Source organism: Salvia hispanica, chromosome 4, assembly GCF_023119035.1.
Source record: "Salvia hispanica cultivar TCC Black 2014 chromosome 4, UniMelb_Shisp_WGS_1.0, whole genome shotgun sequence".
Lineage (NCBI taxonomy): Eukaryota > Viridiplantae > Streptophyta > Magnoliopsida > Lamiales > Lamiaceae > Salvia > Salvia hispanica.
The window spans coordinates 2210534-2233533 of NC_062968.1; the positions used below are offsets into that span (position 1 = coordinate 2210534).

A 23000-nucleotide genomic window follows, 5' to 3' on the forward strand; every position below is an offset into this window, starting at 1 on the left:
TAGTGGTCAAACTTGGGATTTGATTCTCTGTGACTGTAGAATGTAGAGAGAAAGAGGGGAAGAGGAAGAGGAAAGGGTTACGGGGAATCTACGTCTTCGTCACCATGTAATTTAATTGCTGAGTGTTTCTCCACTGCAACAGACTCCTCTATTTCTGTCTTTTTCTTACTTACTTAATTTTGAAAATCTAATTCGAATGAAATAGAATTTTGAAATCTAATTCTATTCAAATTTTAAATAAATCTGAAATATAAGTTTATATAATTACAACTTTGTGGAGTAGGTTTTTTGGTTTGGGGTTTTCGAATTTTTCTTATTTTTACATTATTTTTATGCAATTTTGGATTTTTTTCGTTTTGGATCGGATTTTGTAGTTCGGATTTCGGATTTTTCAAACAATTAAAATTGGATTTGATTCATTTTTTCATAAAACTTGAGATTTTTGGATTGGTTCAAATTAGATAATAATTCGATCGAAAATCTGAATGCTTACCTTTAGTTGCGGTGATTCTTTTGTGTAGAAATACAAGTCCTTCATATTTCTTTATCTTTTTAACAATAATAATATCTGAATGCTATTAACTTGATTTTATTTGGGTTATGGTAAAAAGTTTAATAGTAAGGAGTAGTATTTATTTTTGAAACAATTCATTTATCATTACCATAATTCCATAAACATACAATTGATTTAATTAATACTATGGTTTTTAAAACAACCCTCTCAATTCAGTTATCATTAGGCACATACAATGCAATCGATTCAAATTGGACTATAGATTGAGTGAATTAAAGTAGTAATAAATAGTACTCCATGTTTTATTTACTCCGTAAAAGAGTGGTTTGAGTTTTTGCATTTATGCAAACTATTTGGTCTATTAAAGTATTGATGAACCTATTTTTCTGGCATTGTGCAGTGTATGACTTATAATAATAATAATAATAATAATATGGATATGTTAGTATTAACTAATTATATTATCACAAAATTACAAAATCTTATCTTCAAGCGCATAAAGTTGGTAAAACAAAACGTATAATTTAAGTCCATGAATAAGTCGATAAGTCAAACTTTAATTCATAATTATCTACAAAATTAACACCATTTCAAATTTCTTATTAAACATTTTAGATTGAAAAAGGGGTCAATACAAGCATGCGTGCGTGATCTTTGGAGAAGAATTTAAGCAAGATCCTATACATTTAATATAGCAAATAATCCATCAAATTTGAGAAAAATTAAAAGGGAAATTAATTAATCCACAATTAATTAACAATTCAAAGTGGTCGTTGGAGTAATAAATCTCGAGTCTGCCACCACTGTAAACACACTATAATTAAATCAAAGTTTTGGGAATTCTACAGTTTTTTCTCCACATAATATTATACTCCCTATAATGGGCAAGACAAAATTTATTTATTTATTTTAAGGTAGAATTCTTGGAAAGTGGTTGCATTATAAATTAATAATCTTATGTGACATTAGGCACGGGGCGCGGGACTTAGGGTTTGATGTTGTAAATTTATTAAATATTTATAGTTTAATTTTCTCTCTCTAGATATGCATAAATATTTTGTATGCATATATATATGTAGTTGAGATAGGGCACATTTTGTCTGTATTCTTTCCACAGCACACCGCACGAGTGAATCGTATTCTTTACACCTTTCACTTTTAATAGATTCTCATCAAAAACAGAAATAGTGATTTTTGGTTAGATGGAAACAAAAATTGTATATATATTTGTGTATAAGAAAAAGAAAATGTCAGTTTCTGAATTTGTTGGTGAGATGGACTTGTCATTTTCTAAATAGAAATTAAATTTTATAAATATAAGAGTAGGGGTGTGTTAAGGTGCCACCACCCCTTAAAATTAATAAGCTGCCACGTGGCCAATTTTTTTTTTTCAAGGATTAAAAAGAGACGGGCAGCAATATTTAATACCTTATACATCAATTTTTCTTGAACAACAATATTCAACACGCTAGACAACAATCTATAGATTGCTGCCTACTGTATTGAATATTGTTGTGTAGCGTTTATAATATTGTTGTATAAGTAATGTCATGGTATCACTTTAAGAAGGATTGTCATTTTAACGGAAACTTATAAGAGTATTTTAAAGAGAAAAAAAGGAGAAGCGGAATCCACGCAATGAAAACTTGCTGATTTTTGCACCGTTCTTTATTTTATTTTGTAGGAGTATTTTTTATTTCCTTTAAGAAAAGCGACCCACTATTTCAATCAACAAGAAAAAGGAAATTGCAAATGGGCCCCTCGTTCTATTTAGAAAAAAACAAGAATTGGTTGCATTGCTTGATTTTAGATGGTGAAAATTTCATTCAATTTAGATATTTTAATGCAATAAAAAGTGATAGCTAAGACTCGAATCTAATAGATAAAAAAAACTGTAGTACTAGAATTTCCCCTCCTATTAATTAATATAAATAATTTATCTTTATGTGATATCATGCATGGTTGTTATAAAAAATAATACTACCTACGTCCCTCAAAGTTTGACACATTTTACCATTTCGGTTCGTCTCTGAAAGTTTGACACACTTCACTTTTTACCATTTTTGGTAGTGAACCCCCATATTCCATAACTCTTTCATACTCACATTTTATTATAAAACTAGTAATACTTTAAAAGTAGGACCCACATGCCACTAACTTTTTCAACTCACTTTCCATTACATTTCTTAAAACCCGTGTCGGGTCAAAGTATGTCAATATTTGGGGGACGGAGGTAGTATTATCATATACTCCATAGAAGGCATTCATATTAACGCATATCGTACATATATACATATATGTATGGATTTGTGTTAAAATAACAACAGCATTTAAGATCACATTGTACCACTAAGGACTACCGTTAGATTTATGAGCAGATTCAGCTTTAGCCTGCGACGTGGCATGCTTGCTTGCCTACGTATCGTAGATTGCTTGATTATATTTGATTTTGTATCGCAGATTGCTTGAAACCATATGCCGAGTTGTTTGTCTATGTATCGCAGATTACTTGCCTAGATTGTCATTTCAACAATGATGTCACCATAGTGCTTTGATTTCGTATCTCATATTGCTTTAAACCATATACCGAATTGCTTGCCTTTGTATCACATATTGCTTGCATATGTGTTGTAGATTGCATGTTACTTATTGTCACATTGTCACTTTAACAGTGGTGCACCCTAACACACCTCTACATATACGTATAAATAAATGTATTATCATATTAATCAATATAATTACTTTATCTTTATGATGCATGATATTTTGTTGTTATAAGAGACAATATTATATATCATCATATAAATGTATTATCATATTAAAGCGTACTGCATATACCCAGAGGTATGTATACAATAATGATTAATTCAAGGAGTAGTAGTTTTTGGGGAGTAAAAAAGTTACTCCCCCGGTCCCGGATAATTCGAGTCACTTTGATCGGGCACAGATTTTAAGAATTGTAATAAAAAGTGAGTTGAAAAAGTTAATGGAACGTGGGTCCTAACTTTATATATTAGTTTTATAATAAAATGTGAGTAGAAATGAGTTAGTGGAATATGTTATCCACTACCAAAAATGATAAAAGTGAAATGAGACAAATTATGTGGGACGGACCGAAATGGAAAATTGGGATGAATTATCTGGGACGGAGAGAGTAATACAGTATATAGTTAATTATAAGCATACATTATTGTCATATTGATTATTTTTTTAATTGATTGCTGACATTGTAAACAGTATATACATGATATACACACCTTTTGTTACTTAAAAATAAAAAAAATGGATATTAGAAATGAAGAAATAATTCAGCCAATTACACATGAAATCTTACCTACTTATTGGTCGGCTAGAACAACTACTATTATGTCCATTTATTCCACTTGATTATATTTCAATGCTTCTGATTGTGCTACATCTTCTGATCGTATTTCAAATGAATGCAAACAAAAATAGTTGCTATTTAGGTAGAATTGTCATTATCAATAAGTCGCCCTTATGAATTTTGACAAAGATTTCCAATAAACTAAATCGCTCCAACTTTTTTCATGTAGTAATTAATTTATTTTATTAATTTATTTTGGTAAGACTAAGAGGCAAGCAAATAATAGTGGGGAGGTGGGATTTAATCAGAAGGATATTTATTAATTAAGGTATTTGATTAGTCATAATTAAATAATCGAAAAATGACGTGGTTTGGGCCGTCGCCCCCACAAAACCTGGTTTCGCAATAGGAGGAAAGTGGGCCCACACCACACGAGTGGAAGTGGGCCCATATCTGTTTGACCTTACTACAACGTGTTGCAATAAAATTTATTTGCCGTGACTTGAAATGGACAGCTGTTTATTTTGATTTTTGAAAGTTGCTTATTTTTGGATAGCGTTTGAATCACGATGAAGAAAAGTGATCGTTTAAATGGACTTGTGTTGAATTTTGTTAGCGTATTTATAAAGTGAAAATGAAACTAATCTCTAATGAATTGAGATAAAAGTAGTAAGATTAAATTAATAATATAATTGTTTGGTAAATAAGATTAAATATTAAAACTAGACTATAAGATGATATTATAAAAATATGATACGTGTGATATGTTAGGGTGCCACAACCCTTTAAAATAACACCATACCATCATTTTTAGCCAATCATTTATACACGTGGACGAATAATAAGATGCTACGTGTCAAAAAAAAATCTGAAAAACTCAGCCAGCAATTTGTTGCTTTTTATACAACAATTTTTCTTGTCCAACAATATCCGACACACTATACAACAATCTATAGATTGTTGTGTAACATTTATAATATTGTTGTATAAGTGGTGTCACGGTGTCACTTTAAGAGGGGTTGTCATTTTAACACAAGCCTATGATACGTTTATCTTATTTTTATTAAAATATAAAAAATATTTAAAATTTGTTTAATTAATAAATCCTAAATCAAATACTTCATCTGACCTTATTATTCACTAACAATACTCCAATTATATTTTTTTATCTACCTCTCTTCTATTTTACCAATTGTTTATTAAAACTTTAAAAGTTTGAAATTAATTAATTAGATAGAGTCTCCTTGGCGCCATCACCCTTTCCACACAACAAGTAATGTCAGTGCAATTTGAGAACGCATGAATCACTTGTTAAATTATAGGGTTATTTTTTATAATTCTAACCATCTAATGTTTCTGTAGCGCATCCTTTGGTGCCATATTGCCTTCTACTACTTCAATATTTTAAAACGCTGCGATGGAATATCATTGAAATAATCCCACTTTGACTAATCTTTGTGCTTTGCTAAATAGGATGCAATATCGTTGCCTCTTGATATTGCTCAAATGGGAATTTCAAATACACTATTTTTGATCGGTAGAAATTTCTGATTTCTGATTTATAATGATTTGTAGGGCTTCGATTTTGCTTCAGTGATGGAGAAATTTTATATTGGATTGTTGGTATTGTGTATATAGACTTGAGATAGTCTCAAGTATGTTTTTGAGGTTGGCTATTAAGTTGTCCTTAGATGATTTGACTGTTGTGTTTCTAAATATTGGAGGAGCATAGGGGTGAGCAAAATAATCGAAAACCGAATATCCGAACCGAATCAAACCGAAATTTTGAAATTTGGTTCGGTTTTTTCGGTTTTTCGGTTCGGTTCGGTTTGGGCGAAAAAAAAAACCGAAAAACCGAATTATATTTTAAATATATTTTTATATATTTTTATCCTATTAATTTAGTATATTATATCATATATATAACATATATTCTTCTAATATATTTTTATATAATAAATATTATATATATTATATTAATTTTATATTATATATATTTATATTGTATTAGTATATATAAAATAAAATAAATTAGATATATTAGAATAGGGTCCTATTCTAATGCTTATAGGCTATAGCACCCTAATCCAAAATCAAGACTAAATCTCCACCCTTGGATTTTAAAATGAATGGATGAGATTAAAGCTCACAAAATCTCAATAAATAGTAGACAAAATATCAACAAAAGGGTAATATCGTCATTATGTTATCATATGATAATTTTCGTGAGTGTTTTTTATATCAACATTGTGTATTACAAATATCAACAATATGACATTAGAATATCAACACAAGGACAAGAAAATATCAACACATTTTTATTGAGATTGGACATGCATAATATTGAGATTTTGCTTACAATATATTGAGATTTTTTGTTGCATTTGTTGATAAAAGCTGGCTTATCAACATGTACGAAAAAATTGAAATATAATTTATCAAATTTCATCACCCGAACATCGTCGGAACATATGCAATTGAGATCTTGTTGGAATCCTTATTAAATTATCTTTAATTTGATATATTTTTTGCGAAAAAAATAATTTAAATTGAGAGAGTTACGTAAATTTAAAGATTTGAGATGATTTTGAGGAGAGAGAAAGTAGTTAGTTATAATTACTACATATAGGATTTGACATTAATACCCTTTTAATTTAATTAATAATTATTTAAATTTAAAATATATTACACTTGACATTATATTAATCACAAGATCTTCTAATCTAATGGTTGAAAATTGGTCTCAATTTGAGATTAGTAATTAGTTAGCAATTGATTACATCCCTATTAGAATATACTATTTTTTTTTTTCGGTTTTGTTTTGAAATTTCGGTTTTTTCAGTTTAGTTCGGTTTTCGGTTTTTCGGTTTCAATTTTAACCTAAATTCGATTAAAATTATAAAAAGTGACCGGGACTCCTAATCGCGGACGGAGGGAGTACTATATATGAAAATGACTCAACTATGAAGAAACTTCCAGAAATCGAAAAATGACTCAACTATGAGGGAACGGAGGAAGTACGACTTTACTATCGCATTAAATTAAAGTATTAAGTACCTTTATTATTCAATCATATCGTCTTAGAGTTATATTCTAATCTATAAGTAAAATAAATCAATAAATTAATCTATAAGTAAAATGAATCAATAAATTATAGTCTTAAATCCTTATTGATTTTTGATTTATCGTATTGTTACATTAGCCTCTATAGTAGAGTACCATACTTTGGTCTGACAAATTGCTTCAAGTGATGGAATATATCAAATAGATATATACACTCTTAAATGTATAAAGCATCGAAAGTAAAATATGGACAAGTATGAGGTCTTGGAAGATGGGCTTCTGACAATTAGTGGGTTAAGATCTTCTTCGTAACGGGCCACTGTATAATCTGATTGAATCCTCTCACATGATGTCGGCCTGCTGCAAAGGATTCGAAACACAACCAACGATGCATCAATAATTAATTGAAATACCAAGTTTCTATTTCCTAACACCATACTCACATGACCCAAATATACTATACGATTTTCTCTCCCGTGACTGAAACAAAATGGAATATGATAATTGGATTTATTTCGTGTGACATTGTTAATTGGGTTTCGTCATTCACTGTGTCATTTAGTGTATTACATTTAGTATTATAGAAGAATCTCCTTTTTTATTCTAGTTGAAAATGATTAATTTTTTTATGCAAAAGTACAAATTAAACACATGCACGTAAAAAATATTAGAATGTGCAAGTGTTTTTTTTGTATATGATCGAGACATTAGAGTAATATAGTCAATTAGTAATTCAGTACATAAATCTATAAAAGTAGCCATTTTTATAACTTAATAAAGTGGGAATTTAAAATATCTCACTCAGAACAACTAATTAATGAATTAAAATCTTGGAATATCATTTTTCTAATTTGAAAAAATCAACCAAAAGGGTCTCATTCTCAAAGATTTAAAATTTATTCCATTTCCCTTCCTCATAAAAGAACATGTTTTGATAATGGATGCTTATGTGTAGAAAAAAGATATTTACATATAATAAATAGGTGGGAAGGGAATTGTTTTTATAATGTTTAATTACTCAAATCTTGGGGTAAATCTTTCTTTGTTTGGACCTACCAACTAAATCGTGATTTTGGGACCCTCGTCCTTTAATTTTTCTAAACTTTTGACAATTGCTACCGACCGAATTATTACCTAAATTAATGAAAAATATATCATCACTGATTTGATGAGTCATTTAGTCCAACTTACTTTGATTCATCTTAGAATTTGTGTAGCACCAAAAGTTGATTCATTCACTTCCTCATTTAATTAATTTTCCCTTAAAATATACCATGACTAAAAATTGCTACACACACACTATTAAATTTAATTATCGAAATATTTATTATTTTCAATCAAATAATAGTAGTAGTGACCAACAGATTGTAGCGCAGTTGGCAGCTGGTGACCTTGAGGTCACGGGTTCAAATCCCACCACCCGCTGGGAGACTTTTGGCCTTAATCCGCAAATCCGGTAGAGCAGGATTAGTCGGATTCCATCGAAGGTAGGTTCAGTACACCTGTGGTCAAACCAAAAAAAAAAAATAATAGTAGTAGTGTCACCTCAATTGAGTTAAAGGTCTTTTTATTCCCTTGGGTATAACATGAAATTATGAAAGTAGAGGTACCATCAAAATTATTTATTTAATATTGGAGCGGGTCTAATTATGGCAAATTACTGTTTATGTTGAGATGCAAAAAGAAAAAAAAAAGAAAGAAAGAAAGATTATATTGTTGATGTGAATTAAACTTTATATCAACGTTATCTCGTGTATCAATAAATGTAAACATGATTAACCTCCCTTTGCAATAGGCCATAGGCCATAACTTCTACTTTGAAAATTCTTATTATGATAATATATTTAGACCTTTACTAATGACTTTTACTGCTACCAATTTAGAATCTTTACCGTCCAATTTTTACCATAAAGTTTCAAAAACTCATCACTTGTTCAAATCCTAATCATTGGTTTACGAGACATCGATGACAGCTTAACTAAACCCTAGAAATTACACTATGCGATTTGAATTTTTGAAAGTAATAGTTGTATGATTATATGATATGATGTGGATGTTAAATTCAACCAAAGAATAATGGTCACACATATATGTGTGGAAACAATCAATTAATCATCCATTAATCGATGCACATTTTCCCTTGAATCAAGATGTAAATTTTAGCATTCACAGTTCCACATAGTTATAATAACTAGTAATCCCTCCGTCCGTCGTTAGGAGTGTCATTCTTTGGCGACACAAGTTTTAATAAATGTTAAAAAAAGTGGGTGGAATAAAGTTAGTGGAATATGAATCTCACTAGTATATATTAGTTTTAAATAAAATATGAGTGAAATGAGTTAGTGGAATATGAATCTCACTAGTATATATTAGTTTTAAATAAAATATGAGTGAAATGAGTTAGTGGAATATTTATGGTAAAAGTAAACCGGGACTCCTACTCGCGGACGAACTAAAATAGAAAAACTAGACTCATATTCGCGAACGGAGAGAGTAGTACATATTTAGTGAAGTAAGCTACCCATTCTTGTCAAAAAGAAAGACAAAGCACATTACTCCCTTTATCTGCAAATAGTAGTTTCATTTGTTTAGCCCAAATTTTAAATGTTAACCGTGGCTAGAAAAAAGTCAATGTTACATATATCTCATTTATGTATATTAATTTTAGATTAAATTAGAGTGAAATTAGTTCGTGGAATGTGGGGCCATGCCACTATTTATAATAAAAAATAAACTTTTATACTCCCTCCATCTACGAAAAATAGTTTCATTTTGCCATTTTGGGATGTCCACAGAAAATAGTCTTATTTCTAAAAATGTAAAGTTTTCTCTAATACTTTACTCACTTTTTCTTCTCTCTTCCATACATTACCTACTTTTTCTCATTCTCTCTTACTTTACCAATTATTCATTAAAACTCGTGCTATCCACAAATGCGACTATTTTTTGTGGACGAATGGAGTACTATATACTCTCTTCGTGTTTTAAAAATATGAACTTTTGAAACGACACGAGTTTAAATACAAAAATGGTAAAGTAAGAGAGAGATAAAAAGAAAAAAGTATGTTAGCGAAAAATGAGTCACATCTCATTAGAGAGAAAGAAGTTTACTAAAATGGAAAATTTCTATATTTAAAAAACAGACTATAAAGGAAAGAGTTTATATTTCTAAGAAACATATGGAGTGTGCATTTATAATATGTTGGCCTGGTAATAGAGTATTGAATGCTTGAAGCCAAAGGTATCGAGTTTGATTCCACTATGACACAACCTTTAATGTTCCGTTCATTTAAGAATAAAATGAGAAGGAAAAAAAAAAAGAGTCCATAAACCACAAAGACTAAGTTGAACATTAATACTAAAATATATCAGTTCATAAAAAATAGTCTCATTTTTTCATTTACCCACAAAAATTAATTTCTTCAAAAAATTAAAAATTTCTCTCAAATTATTAACACTATTTTATCTGCTTATTCTATTTCTCTCATACTGTATGCACCTTTTTTTTTACTTTATCTATTTTTTATAAAATTCGTGTCGTCTATTCATAGGACTATTTTTTTTTACGAAGTGAGTAATTATTTGCAAGCTTAGGAGCTTAACAAAAGGTAATTTTAAAATTTAGAAATTATATTAATCATGCATGCTAATGAAAAACTCATTTAACAACATAAATAAAGAAAGAGTTGGTTTCACCGTGAAATGTTAGATATTTCTTAATACTATTCGTTAAGTTGTTTTGAGTGTTATCAATTGTTTATTACTAAAAAAAAATTGAAAGAGCTGGATGCTTTTGTTCCATCACGTCTTTTAAAATAATTATATTGAAAGGTAAATTTTTTCTCTTTACCAATCGAAACAGCAAAACCATTAATTTCAATCATCTTACCCGATCGACGGAAAAAGCTATAATTATGATATAAATTCCATAGTCCAATTCAAGCTCATATGATTACATAATAAAGTCAAAATATACTCGAGCACAATTATATAGATTCATTAATTATCATCTTGTTTTCGATTGCAATTCTCAAAGTTGAACAGTATTTTTTAACCACAATGTGATTTAGTACTCTCTAAAACATATACTCAGATTGAAATAATATATTTGATTCAACATACTGCTGCTGTTCATGGATTTAATGCCAATTCACTACCTGATCTGAGTATAAACAAAAATGAAAATGGCAAACTACATATGTATGTCTGGAAAACAAAAATGCATGAACACAGACAAACTATTCAAATGTTCATCACCTCTGGGTTCATTTATATTTGCGATAGATTCCTAGATAATGTAGTCTGCATTCTTCAGAGGTCAAATTAATAAATAACAAGGGCAACGAAAAAAAATAAACGTTTAGATAAAACCAGTCCGGCCACCCCTTCGGCTATGCCTGTCGTAAGCAGTGTTGAATTTGTCCACCAATTCATTCATTGTACTGCATAAGAAGTTTACAGCCAATGATCAGAGCTGACATCAAAGTTCTTTATTTACAGTTAGAAACAAATTATAGTTAGTTCAAATTTCTATATATGCCACAAGAAGAATGCGTGAGTTTCCAGGAAATGATACATCAGGTAGACTACAACTGCAGTTAAACTACTAAGTGGTGAATGAACTATAAGTTCGAGCATCGAGGTCATGGTAGAAGCTTTTAACACATTCATAAATCATAAGTCATAATGCATTAAACCAATCCAGGATTCCAGGTGACTCCAAACATCTCTCCTAATAGCATAACACAGAATCAGCCACACAATCCGCTTGATATGACCATTAAGTAAGGATAAAGATTAACCAAATCTATACTAATCCTAACAATGTCAAATCTTATAATGTATCCTGCTTCAAAAGTACATACACGACTAAAAGTATTATTCAGAAAAGATAATAGCAGGAAAAAGGTATAAAAGCCATACCTTGAGCAATTGGTAAACATGGCAAGATATGTGATCAATAATGTGTCGTTGTATTCCTGGAAATAACAACATTAAGTCATTATGAAAGCATCGGGCAGAAGAAAATGAATTAAGTAAACAAATTGATATATAACAGTATCAAAATAAGCCAAAGAGCCTACTCTCATGGGGAGAGTTCGGACTTACCCCTCGTTAATTAAGGAAAGATCTTTTTTCAAAACATAAATTAAAAAAAGGTGAGTTTGAGAGGTTTGAAATCCTTCTTTTCCTATACTCTCCACAGTTTGAATTTGTATGAGATAAGCATCATGCAAGTCATTAGAGGACAACATGCAGCTTTGACAGGTATATTCAAAAAAACAAAAAAAAGACCTACGCTATATCATATTTAAAGTGAATGGTACTAAAAAGAATTTCGAAACATAACCAAATACTACATGATGCACTCACCATCAAGAAGTCATCTTGAAATTTTTCAGATTCAATAGCTGGCAACCTTCTCAAGAGACTAGAAACTTGCCTCAGCAATGAATTCTCCAAGGGAATCTCACCTGCAAGCAGCAGTAAATTGAACATAAAGATTAAATATGGAGCACTTAACAATCTATCAGACTTTCTCCATACTCCAAACAACAATACATATAATTTCCAGATAAAAGATCATGCTACAGACATCTTTCAAACAACTGAACCTAGTTGTTTCACTCAACCAACGAAAACAGAAAATGAGATGACTTCTCCATTTAGAAAATTGAAATTTTAGAAAATAAACAGACATACCTTTCTGCATGGCTAGAAGATAGTGATGAAGCACTCTGACTCTACTATTTAGCATTTTGATGGCACTATGTATACCAGTAAGATGAGCAGCCACTGGCAATATTAAAGGTAAAGAGGTTGAAATCCTATGCATCCTTGATAAGAAAAACAGTGATATAAAATGATGATTTAATTAATGTGATAGTGAAAGGCTCACACTGAGTTGCAGCAGAACCCCCGTCAGATGGTTTAAGGTGGGCAACATGATCAACAGATATTCTTTCTGCTTCCACTGTCTAGTAAAAGAGAAAAAAGAAGTTGCAGCATACAGCTAAAATTTTCTCAGTATTCAATTTATAAAAACAAAACATACCTCAATGGTGTAGCTTGATTGAACAAAAATAAGCTGGGGGTTGCCATCAATTACATGCAACTCTTGAATGGTAATGATCATGAACAAAGACAGTAAAAAACAGAAATTAAGCTCATGAGTAAATAAGGAGTTAAACTAAAAATCAATGATCTCACATATAGTTCTTGATGTACATTCAAGGGGCCTACTCTATTGCAGCAAATTTACTTCCAACATATTAGCAATCTTTTAGTTGCCTATATGAGGCAATTTGCCAATGTCCTAAACTGTTAATACAGAAATGAAAACAGCTAAGGGTAGAAGTTATCTAAATTCGAGCTAGAATATATCATCCACATGTAGGCAGATTGCAGGCAATTAACTCACTTTAACACTCCAATAAGGCTAGATTTAAATGGCAGTCTTAAAGTTCATACAAGATCACAAGCCTAAAGAATTAGATATTGGCCATATGTCTAACCCTTACCTAATACACATTTTTACTTTATATCAAATATCAATCAATATGTCCTGAGTTCCTCTCTCTATGGCAGTGTAAAAATGGAAAATAGTATAAATAAATAAATAAGCAGGTGCTCTACTTGCTTCTTGTAGAGTAAATAAGAAATCCCCAATGGTAAAAAGGGTAACTCATGCTACCCTTTACTCTTTGTTTCCTGAAGATTTGGTTGTATCAACATTAGCCCACTAACAGTTTGTGTAATAAGATGGGTCCCAAGGTCGTTGCCTTGGTGTGTGAGTATGTCACTGCCAAAGGAGAATCTCCCTTGGTAGGATGGCCTTTATTTTGTGACAAAATTGTTTAATGAACGCCTCTTTTGTTTGGCCTCGTGGGGACGAACATCCGTGGGAATGGCCTTCCAAGTTTATGACAAATTCGAATGTCCCAGCCCAAGAGAGTATACACTAGCCTGGCGCAGCAAACATTTACTGAATCGCTGGTCCGTAACGCCGCAAACTTGGGTGGTTTCGGGGTACGGACTCCCCTATAGCACAAAAGGTCACTAGTTTTCCGTGCACACCGGTATGGATTTTTTAATTTAGTGATAAACAAAAGTTCCGCTGGGCCCCAGTATGCCCCATCATCCGAGCCATAACAGTTTGTCCAAGCCGACCGGGTACTCCTTTTCCTTTTGAGGATTTTATCCCACTGGGTTTTGCCTCGAGAGGTTTTAATGAGGCCCGACCTCCATCTTCGGACGGCCCTTCTTTGTGGATTAGGGGTCGGTCCGGACCATCTCACATAGGTATGCGGGTATGCCTATGTTACCTTGTAAACCTCTTCATGGCAAGGACGATTGTCTAAGCCATTAGGCTTTCTAGGGACTCCTTTTCTAGAATGAGTTGATGTACATTGGCTTGATATAAGCCCTTGGGTATGCCCAAGTTTCGGTTGTATTTGTTATTCCCCACCCCAGCTCGCTAGCTTGACTAGTTGGCTGTATCCCTCGGGCATACCCAAGTTATAATTGTACTTTTATTTATTTTATTTGATTTATAAAAAAAAAAAAAAGAAATCCCCAACAACTGGCGACTTCTGAATAAAGAGTCAAAGGCATCTATACAAGAACAATGTGGTTAACGTATGTCATGTAACATTGTAAATCTACACCGCAGGCTACTCCTCAGAAACAGAATTCGACAAACACATAAGAGGAATTCTTCCTCATCGCCAAGCACTGAATATATATAAATAAATTATAACATCAAGCCCAATCAAAATGGTGACAGCAGACGATAAATGCGTACCACTTTCATAGATAGTAACCGGCAGATCCTTCTGGGCAGGATTGATTGCAGGATTTAGAAGAACATAAACTGGATTCTCATTGATATCCATTAACTGTGGGGAACAAATGATTCTCACTAATCAGGTAATATACAGAATTTTACTTGTGCAATGAAAGCATATAATGTAAGGTATGCCAGCTTAGACAATTAACTCATACTATTTGTTCTAATACAACTGATTGCAGCTATGTTCAGAATACTATCAGTCTCACTCTGAAAGTCTGAAGATATACACAGCAGGTATGGAGATCAATAAAATATAAAATCGAAACAGTGTTTCGCCGCATTTGTGAGTATCACCGCGAAAGCTACTGAAAAATTTATGAAAAAAAACCTATAGCACTTCAGATGATACATTCTGATCCCATTCAATTTTAATATTTTTCACATACTAGGGTTAGAAAGTGATCTGAAAACATAGGTCATGATATCAATTACTAGAAAATTGCTGAATCATAGACATGTAGAGTAAAATTCAAGAGCTTACAGATTTGTGAATAATCATATCGGTTTCGTGAGCATCACTCCCCGTTGAATACCATCCAAGTATATAGAACTGAGGAAAAACCTTCTTATCTGTTCAGCACATCAGGTATCAGTAATTTCTAATCCCCTCACCCCGAAAAAAGCCCTAATCAGTGAGCACTGCCGAAACTAGCACACTAAAATCTCAAAAACAGGAATGTAATTTAGGAAAGGGATAATACGCACAGAGCTCTTGCTTTTTCTCGAGAAAAGCGCGGTCGAGCGAGTGGGTGGAGTCGTCGTAGAGGAGCTCGAAACTGTTGAAGATCTCGACGGTGCGGCCGCGCTGGACGCCGATGACGCAACCGACTACGCGGCGCGGATGAGATTGGGACTTGACTCGAGTGAAGTGATCCGAGATGTTGACAATGACGAGAGGGTGGAGTTTGAAGGTAAGCCCGCTGCTCGAAGACGACGCCATCTTCTCCGTCTCCCCTTTTCCTTTGGTTTGATTGATTCAAATCGGAAAAGAAGGGTTTTACAGACTTTCGTTTTACTTTATTTTCTTTGTTTCTGTTTTTACTTTTTTCGCCATTGTTAATTAATACCCTAAATTTTGGCCAAAATCTCGTACGTATATTTTATAAATATAAAATAAATTGTGAAAATTATGAACTCTAGTTATTGATTATTTTTCTTATGGTTTATATTTTCGACCGTGAAAAGTAACGTAGTCAAATTTAATCTTGTGTGATAATCCAATTCTATTAGAAGTAGCAGGATTAGTCGGATTCCGCCGAATGCGGGTTCGATACACTTATGGTTAAACCAAAAAAAATTGACAAAACAATGATTTAGAAAATACTCTTCCGTCCCACCGAAGATGACTCACTTTTCTTTTAGATTTATCCCAAATGACTTATTACTAAAAATAAAAATCCTTTTATGTCTATTTTATTTCCTCCTATTTTATTCTATCTATTTTAACTGTCAAAACAAAGTTGCATAAATTCTCGAGTCACCTCAAAAGAGGGGTTATCTTCCTTGTTGTTACCAATGTTTTAAAAACCGGATCGATCTGTGAACCGGCGAAGCTACTAGTTCATGGTTCAACCGGTCCAACCTGTTCAATCACTGGTCGAACCGTTTTATTGTTCGTATAATTAAGTATACAATATGAAAAATATATTAAATTTACATATAAGCAATAATATATCAAAAATATTAACCTTATATTTTAGTTGTAATATAAATATTAAAATTTAGTAGTAAATGACTAAGTTTCATAAATATTTTTGTTGGTAAATAAAATTAAATACATGATTCATTGCTTATTGTAGATAAAAAAATTTAATATTTTATATATAAATAGATAAATTTAATTGTAACTAAAAAAAATGTATTGAAAAAAAAATATTATATTAAGTAATAATTAAACATGAATAATTAGTTATTTTATGTAAAAAAATTAATACCAATGGTTAGTGTATATAAATAAAATATATAATACAAGAAAAATATTAATATTAAGTAATACTAATAAATTATATGGACGTATAAAACATATTAAATTTATATGTAATTACAAACTCGTAAGTATATTGTAAAAATCTAGTGATTATTAAAGCATAATTAAAATATATATTATAATTTATAATTTCTTAATTAAAATGAATTACTATTATTTTATGTGGATAAAAATATCATTTTTAGTGTATAAGAAAAATTAATGTTCATATTATTCCAAAATGGTCATATGGTGGAGTGGTAAAATGGTTGGTATATAAAGAAGAGGGTCATGAGTTTAAGTATTGCCAACAACAAATTTTAAAAAATTATTTTGTAAAGTAAAAACCGGTTACCAGTTTGACCGGCCGGTTTCGCCGATCCGTTGATAATGTATTAATATTTTCTGTTGATGTTATTTTACTATTAATAATGTATTAAATTATTAATATTTACTATTATTAATATTTTGTCATCTCTTTATATTTTCTATCGGTCCACTCCAGATCATATTTTAGATTTTGTATATCCCAGCTTATATTATCCCTATTTGTTAACCATGCATTTTGGAGCACCAGGCCGAGGCATTTGGTTCGGGTATCAGGATTCAATTTTGGGCCTTAAGCGATCTCACAATAACTAAGAAAAAAATATTGAAAGTAAAAAATAGTCAGACCATGTTTTGAAATGGAGGAATAGAAATTATGTTATGATATTCAACTTTCATTCTATTCTTTAGTTTGATATATTTTTTTTAGGAATTACCGTTCAATTCCCAACAAGAATATCCATTCATTTGAATTAGCTGATGAATGACAATTTCATTTCATTCTTCTTTTTTCTTATTTCTTTTGGCAAAATTATACTAACATGTTAGTATATAGTACTATTATATTTTAATTCAATTTATAATAAAACTAAAATTTTAAAATTTTTAATAATTGAAACAAAAATTAAACACATTGTTTTGTATTATGTGGACTTAAATTTAAAGTAGCGTGCATGAAATATTATAAACTTTTGTTTGAAAAATAATTTTTACGGAAATAATTCCACTAATAATGTTTAATTTAAATTGACATTAAATTCTAAAATAATTAATTATTTATATTTCATTCCATAAATCCACTCTTTGTAGTTACCAAATATAGAATGAAATCAATCAAAGAACACAATTTCATTCATTTTGTATTCTTTGTCCTTACCAAACATAAGAATCAAATTGTCATTCCATTCTAATCCTCATTTCATTCCCTCCTTATGGTGTGGGCACTAGTTTTTCCTTATCCGGACATAAAATTCTCATGTCCACCCCTCTGTTTGCATCAGACATCGCCTCGAAGATCGAAAAAATAGTCATATTCGTCCTAAACCTAACTAGTACTCCATCCATCTCATAATAACAGCCACATTTGGCGTGGGCACGAGTTTTAAAAAATGTAAAGAATAGTAAGTTGGGAAAGTTAGTGGAATATGAGATCCACTTTTTTATATTGGTTTCATAATAAAATGTGAGTGAAGTAAGTTAGTGGAATATGAGACTTACTTACCATTTATGGTAAAAGTGAAATATGACTCTTATTGTAGGACGTACCAAAATGACAAAATGTGATTCTTATTGCAGGATGGAGGGAGTAATAAATATTCCACCCCCTCCGTTTTCGAATACTAGATCTGTCACTGCATTCCATCATACCTAGAAGAATCTAAGAGGTGTATGTGAGTTGGCCAAGCCGTAGAGAGGTTAATATCCAAGGCAAAAAGTCTCAGATTCAAATCCTCCATGAAGCTGCTTTAGATTTGAAATTCAATTACAAATTAAATAAGGATCTAAGTGTTTAAAATTTAAATGTTTTACGTGTATAATAGAGATAAGTGTATAATAGAGATAAATATATGAATATTACAAGTATTTACGATTAAAGTAATTAAATTTTTACTTACTTGACATTACTCTCGTTCCTCAACATTCACACCATGATTTAAAGTAATACTTCTACGAATATCAATCCTGTTTTTACATCTTAGTTCTTCGTGTATAGGATTTTCGGTTCATTTTTATTATAAATAGTACTAACTCATTTCACTTACATTTTATTTACATGAACTAAAATATTTAAGTATGACTCATATTCCATTAAATTTTTCTCACTTACTTTTCTTAACATTTCTTAAAATTCCGCGTCGCTAACAAGTGAGACTCCTAACGACGGAGGAAGAGTATTAATGATAATTTTAAAATTTAAACTAAACCTAACAAATGAAATGATTAAAGTTTAAATATTTAGAGCCCATTTCCCAACCATATATACTTAGTGCGTGAATCAAGCACGCTTTGAATTATTTTGTAAATTGTTAATTTGTTACTGCGTGAATCAAGCACGTTTTGAATTATTTTGTAAGTTGTTAATTTGTTAATGCAGATATAGTACCCCTCCATTCCTGAAAATCTTAACTTATTTCCATTTCGTCTATCCCTAACAATTTATCATCTTTTACTTTTATCATTTTTTAGAGTGGATCCATATATCACTAATTTTTTCAACCCACTTTTTATTATATTTTTTTAAAACCCGTGTTAGGTCAAATGCTAACAAATTATGAGGGGCGGAGGAGTAGTATAGAACAGGTGAGAGTGATTATGACTAGGTCTAGAATTAAATAACAGTTCCTAGAATAAAAAATTAAGCAGATTCCCTTTGTCACAAAAATCAAACATACCAATCAAAATGTGAAATAAATTGTGGGTCACATACTTTATAATTATATGAATAAATAATTTGTTTTCTTATTACCAACCACACTATTTGACACTCTAAATACAAAGTTGTACAAATAAACACTACAAAGAAAACAATGAGAGTAAGAAACAAGATTCTCTCAAAAAATAAAACAAGATATTACAGGTGAGTTCTTTGACTCCATTTCATTTCACTGATTTCTTCATCTTCATTTATCCCTTCTCTTTAGTGAAAGCATGTTTAAATGTTTCTGTAAGTGTGTGTGTATGTCTGTTTGATATATAGCAAGAATAGAAATTGTATTAATTTGTGTAATCACTAATCACATGTGATTATGTTAAAACTAATGCATCAGACATGTATAAATTGCAGAAGGGTAAGAGCAATAGCTTGATCACTAAAGAATGGAAGGAAACATGAAGGAAAGTCTGCTGGATTTTGCCAGAGACGAAGCCAAGTCATCTTTGAAGAAGAGAATATGGAGTGAGATGAAAAAGGTCTTGATTGTAGCTGGCCCAGCTATACTAACACCATTTTCAACATTTGGTGTACATGTAGTTAGCCAGTCTTTTATGGGCCACATTGGCCCCACACACCTTGCTGCTTACGCCCTCGTCTTCACCGTGCTCTTCGGATTTGTCCTTGGCATTCAGGTACTGAGCCATAGTTGATTTAGTTTGTGGCAGAATGAAGATATGTTCTTGGTTATAAATATGCAGCTAGGCATGGTTGGTGGGGTGGGGACTCTATGTGGGCAAGCATACGGCGCCAAACAACACGAGAAGCTTGGAATTTATCTTCAGCAATCGTGCATCATCTTGCTCGTTGTCTGTGTTCTGGTCACGCCCCTGTTCGTGTTTGCTGCTCCGGTTCTGAGAGCATTAGGACAGGACCACAACATTGCGGACGTGGCAGGGGATGTCGCTCCCTGGTTCATTGCTGTCGTCTTCTTGTACGGTGCAATGTACGACTGCAATGCCTATCTGCAGTCCCAGAGCAAGAACTTCGTCTTGTCATGCTATGCAATTGTCTCCTTGCTCACGCACGTGCTTCTATCGTGGCTTCTGGTTGTGAAGTTTGAATTTGGCGTTTCTGGCGTCATGTCATCCACTTGTTTGGCTTTCTTGATCATGAATTTAGGCCAGCTTTTGTATATGGTGTCCGGAGGCTGCAAAGAGACGTGGAGAGGCTTCACGGCCTTAGCGTTCAGGGATCTTGGACCGACGGTCAAGCTTGTAGTGTCGTCTGGTGTGATGATCTGGTTAGTCTCCTTCTATCATAACGCAACATAGAAATTGTTTATGTATGTGCCATATGACATGTGTGTTTTGTCTTGGTTTCAGCCTTGAATTTTGTTACAACATGATATTGATTCTTCTAACCGGGAAGATGGAGAATGCAGAGGTGGCGATTGATGCTCTTTCGATCTGGTATGGTTTCTTCTTTCATCTCGCTTAATTTGTTGATTTTGTTAAATGATCATTCGTGGCGTTCCTGTAGTCTCATCATCACTGGCTGGACTACGGTGGTGTCCGGAGGCTTCCTATCTGCAGCAAGGTAGTCATAGTTCTAATAAAGGTGTGCGTCTGGCTCGTTGACTTGAGGACTAACATATTCCATTCTCGTCTCACCAGTGTGCGCGTCTCAAATGAGCTGGGGAGGAAGGATGCCGGAGCTGCAAAGTTCTCTATCGTGACAACGCTTGTGATGTCAGTGTCCATCGGCTTGGTGTTGATGTTTGTTTTCCTGATGTTCAAGGAGAATGTGGCTTACCTGTTCACCAGGAATGCGCAAGTGGCCGAGGCGTTTGCACGTCTCTCACCTCTTGTTGCTGTCTATGTACTTTTGAACAGCGTTCAGCCTGTTCTCACAGGTGACCCCTGCTAAACAATAAATTTTTTAAAAGTCTCAGTCGGTACTAAAGTTATTTTTCCGGGATTTAGGTGTTGCGTCTGGAGCTGCGCAACAAGGTATTGTCGCGTATGTGAACCTCGGTTCATATTACTTGGTAGGGGTACCTCTTGGAGTCCTACTTGGTTATGTGTTCAATCTCCAAGTTGAGGTGAGTTGATGAAGCTAAGGTTTGTTTATGTTTTTCTTGTTGATTGCCTGTCTTAACACACTACGTTGGTAAGGGTGTTTGGAGTGGGATGATAACTGGGATTGGTGTCCAAACAACTATACTTGCTTTCATGGTTTACACCATTGATTGGGATAAACAGGTTAGAATTATAATTGTACACATTGTCTCTTCTTTCGCGCCATCTTTATCTTCATCTTTATCATCCTCGTCCGTGTAGGTGTTCCTTGCTCAAAAACGAATAAACCCAAGGTTCGTGGGAGACGAAACTACTCACTACTCGTCTAATAACAACTCTGTAACTGCAGCTTAGACTTCGGTTTGTAGCAACATGTCGAGTTTGAGTTGTGTGCTAAGATGTGAATGCTAATGACACCCATATTCATTGTATTATAGATCATTTGGTGACTTCTACATCTTGTCTATCTGTCTTCAATTTTTAACTATTAATTTTTAAATAATTATTTCTAAAAAATTTGAACAATTATTCTAGAGAAAAATGAATACTACTCAATTTATTCTAGAGCAAAATAAAATGTCATTCTAAAGTATTATGTTATGTGATCTAGCCCATGGATCGACAATTCTAGATTTAGTCAAAGTTAACACCGCACTGATTAGAGGAGTTCGAGCTTATAAATAAATAAAAAAATATCTTGTATAAATTGATTCAAAATATTTATGCTCAAGAGTAATTGAAAATATTCATTGAAGAAGACGATTTTAGGTATTAAAGTTCAATCAATTTAGTTGTATGCGAGTGGATCGCAATTTGACGAACAAAAATCGAATAGAGTTCAGAAGACCGAAAAATGATATCACATAATAAGCAATCAACACCATAAGTTCGAATAAATCTACGAGATTTACACAAAAAATGCAAGTTTCCAAGTTTTATTAGAAGCAAGACAAACCCTTTTTAGCTATAGAGTAGATCAATGTTAGATATCACATTTTCTTCGATAATTACATGTTTATAAGTGTAATTTTTGTAAATAACAAAAACAAAAAAATAGAATGATTTTGGTCAAATGAATATCAACTGAAAGAATAAACTTATGACGCGATAATATTATGAGCGAGCCAATTAAAACAAAAGTTTTAACATTGAAATTTTTTATATGGCACAAGATAAAACTAAATTGTTAAGTTGATAGTATTTCAATAATACTAATATACAGTACTCTCTTTGTTCCATAAAAATAATTTTCTTTTTTTTTAGGCCGTCCCACAAAAATAGCCACTTTCCATTTTTGGCATGTTTTTCTCTCTTATGAGGTGGGGTCTCATTTTTCATTAACGATACTCTAATCACTTTTTTTCTTTCTACTTCTCTCTTACTTTATCAATTTTGTATTAAAACCTGTGTCATCCTAAAGTCTCCTAAAGTCTTTATTTTTATGAGATGGAGAGAGTAATGATTGTAAAAAATTGAGTCCATAAATTACAATTAATCCCTC

At 32.0% G+C, this 23000-nt stretch overlaps 2 protein-coding genes across 3 annotated transcripts; one reads left to right on the top strand and one right to left on the bottom strand.

Moving 5' to 3' along the window:
- Positions 1-11081: 11081 nt before the first annotated feature.
- Positions 11082-15780, bottom strand: LOC125185634 (COP9 signalosome complex subunit 6a-like). The gene is made up of 9 exons (XM_048082194.1): positions 15460-15780; positions 15236-15324; positions 14707-14800; positions 12958-13019; positions 12802-12880; positions 12606-12698; positions 12276-12376; positions 11826-11881; positions 11082-11344 (listed from the first exon to the last, which is right to left on the bottom strand). The coding sequence occupies exons 1-9, from the start codon at positions 15692-15694 to the stop codon at positions 11263-11265; spliced, it is 891 nt and encodes a 296-aa protein (XP_047938151.1). The 5' UTR covers positions 15695-15780; the 3' UTR covers positions 11082-11262.
- A 3789-nt stretch (positions 15781-19569) lies between these two features.
- On the top strand, positions 19570-21954 carry LOC125223881 (protein DETOXIFICATION 22-like). 2 transcript variants are annotated; one of them, XM_048127194.1, is made up of 9 exons: positions 19570-19625; positions 19833-20113; positions 20180-20721; positions 20804-20890; positions 20961-21017; positions 21095-21333; positions 21404-21522; positions 21596-21682; positions 21761-21954. In XM_048127194.1, the coding sequence occupies exons 2-9, from the start codon at positions 19865-19867 to the stop codon at positions 21851-21853; spliced, it is 1473 nt and encodes a 490-aa protein (XP_047983151.1). In that variant the 5' UTR covers positions 19570-19625; positions 19833-19864; the 3' UTR covers positions 21854-21954. The 2 variants fall into 2 exon arrangements, with proteins under 2 accessions (XP_047983151.1, XP_047983150.1); XM_048127193.1 differs by lacking the exon at positions 19570-19625 and adding an exon at positions 19639-19712.
- Positions 21955-23000: the final 1046 nt, after the last annotated feature.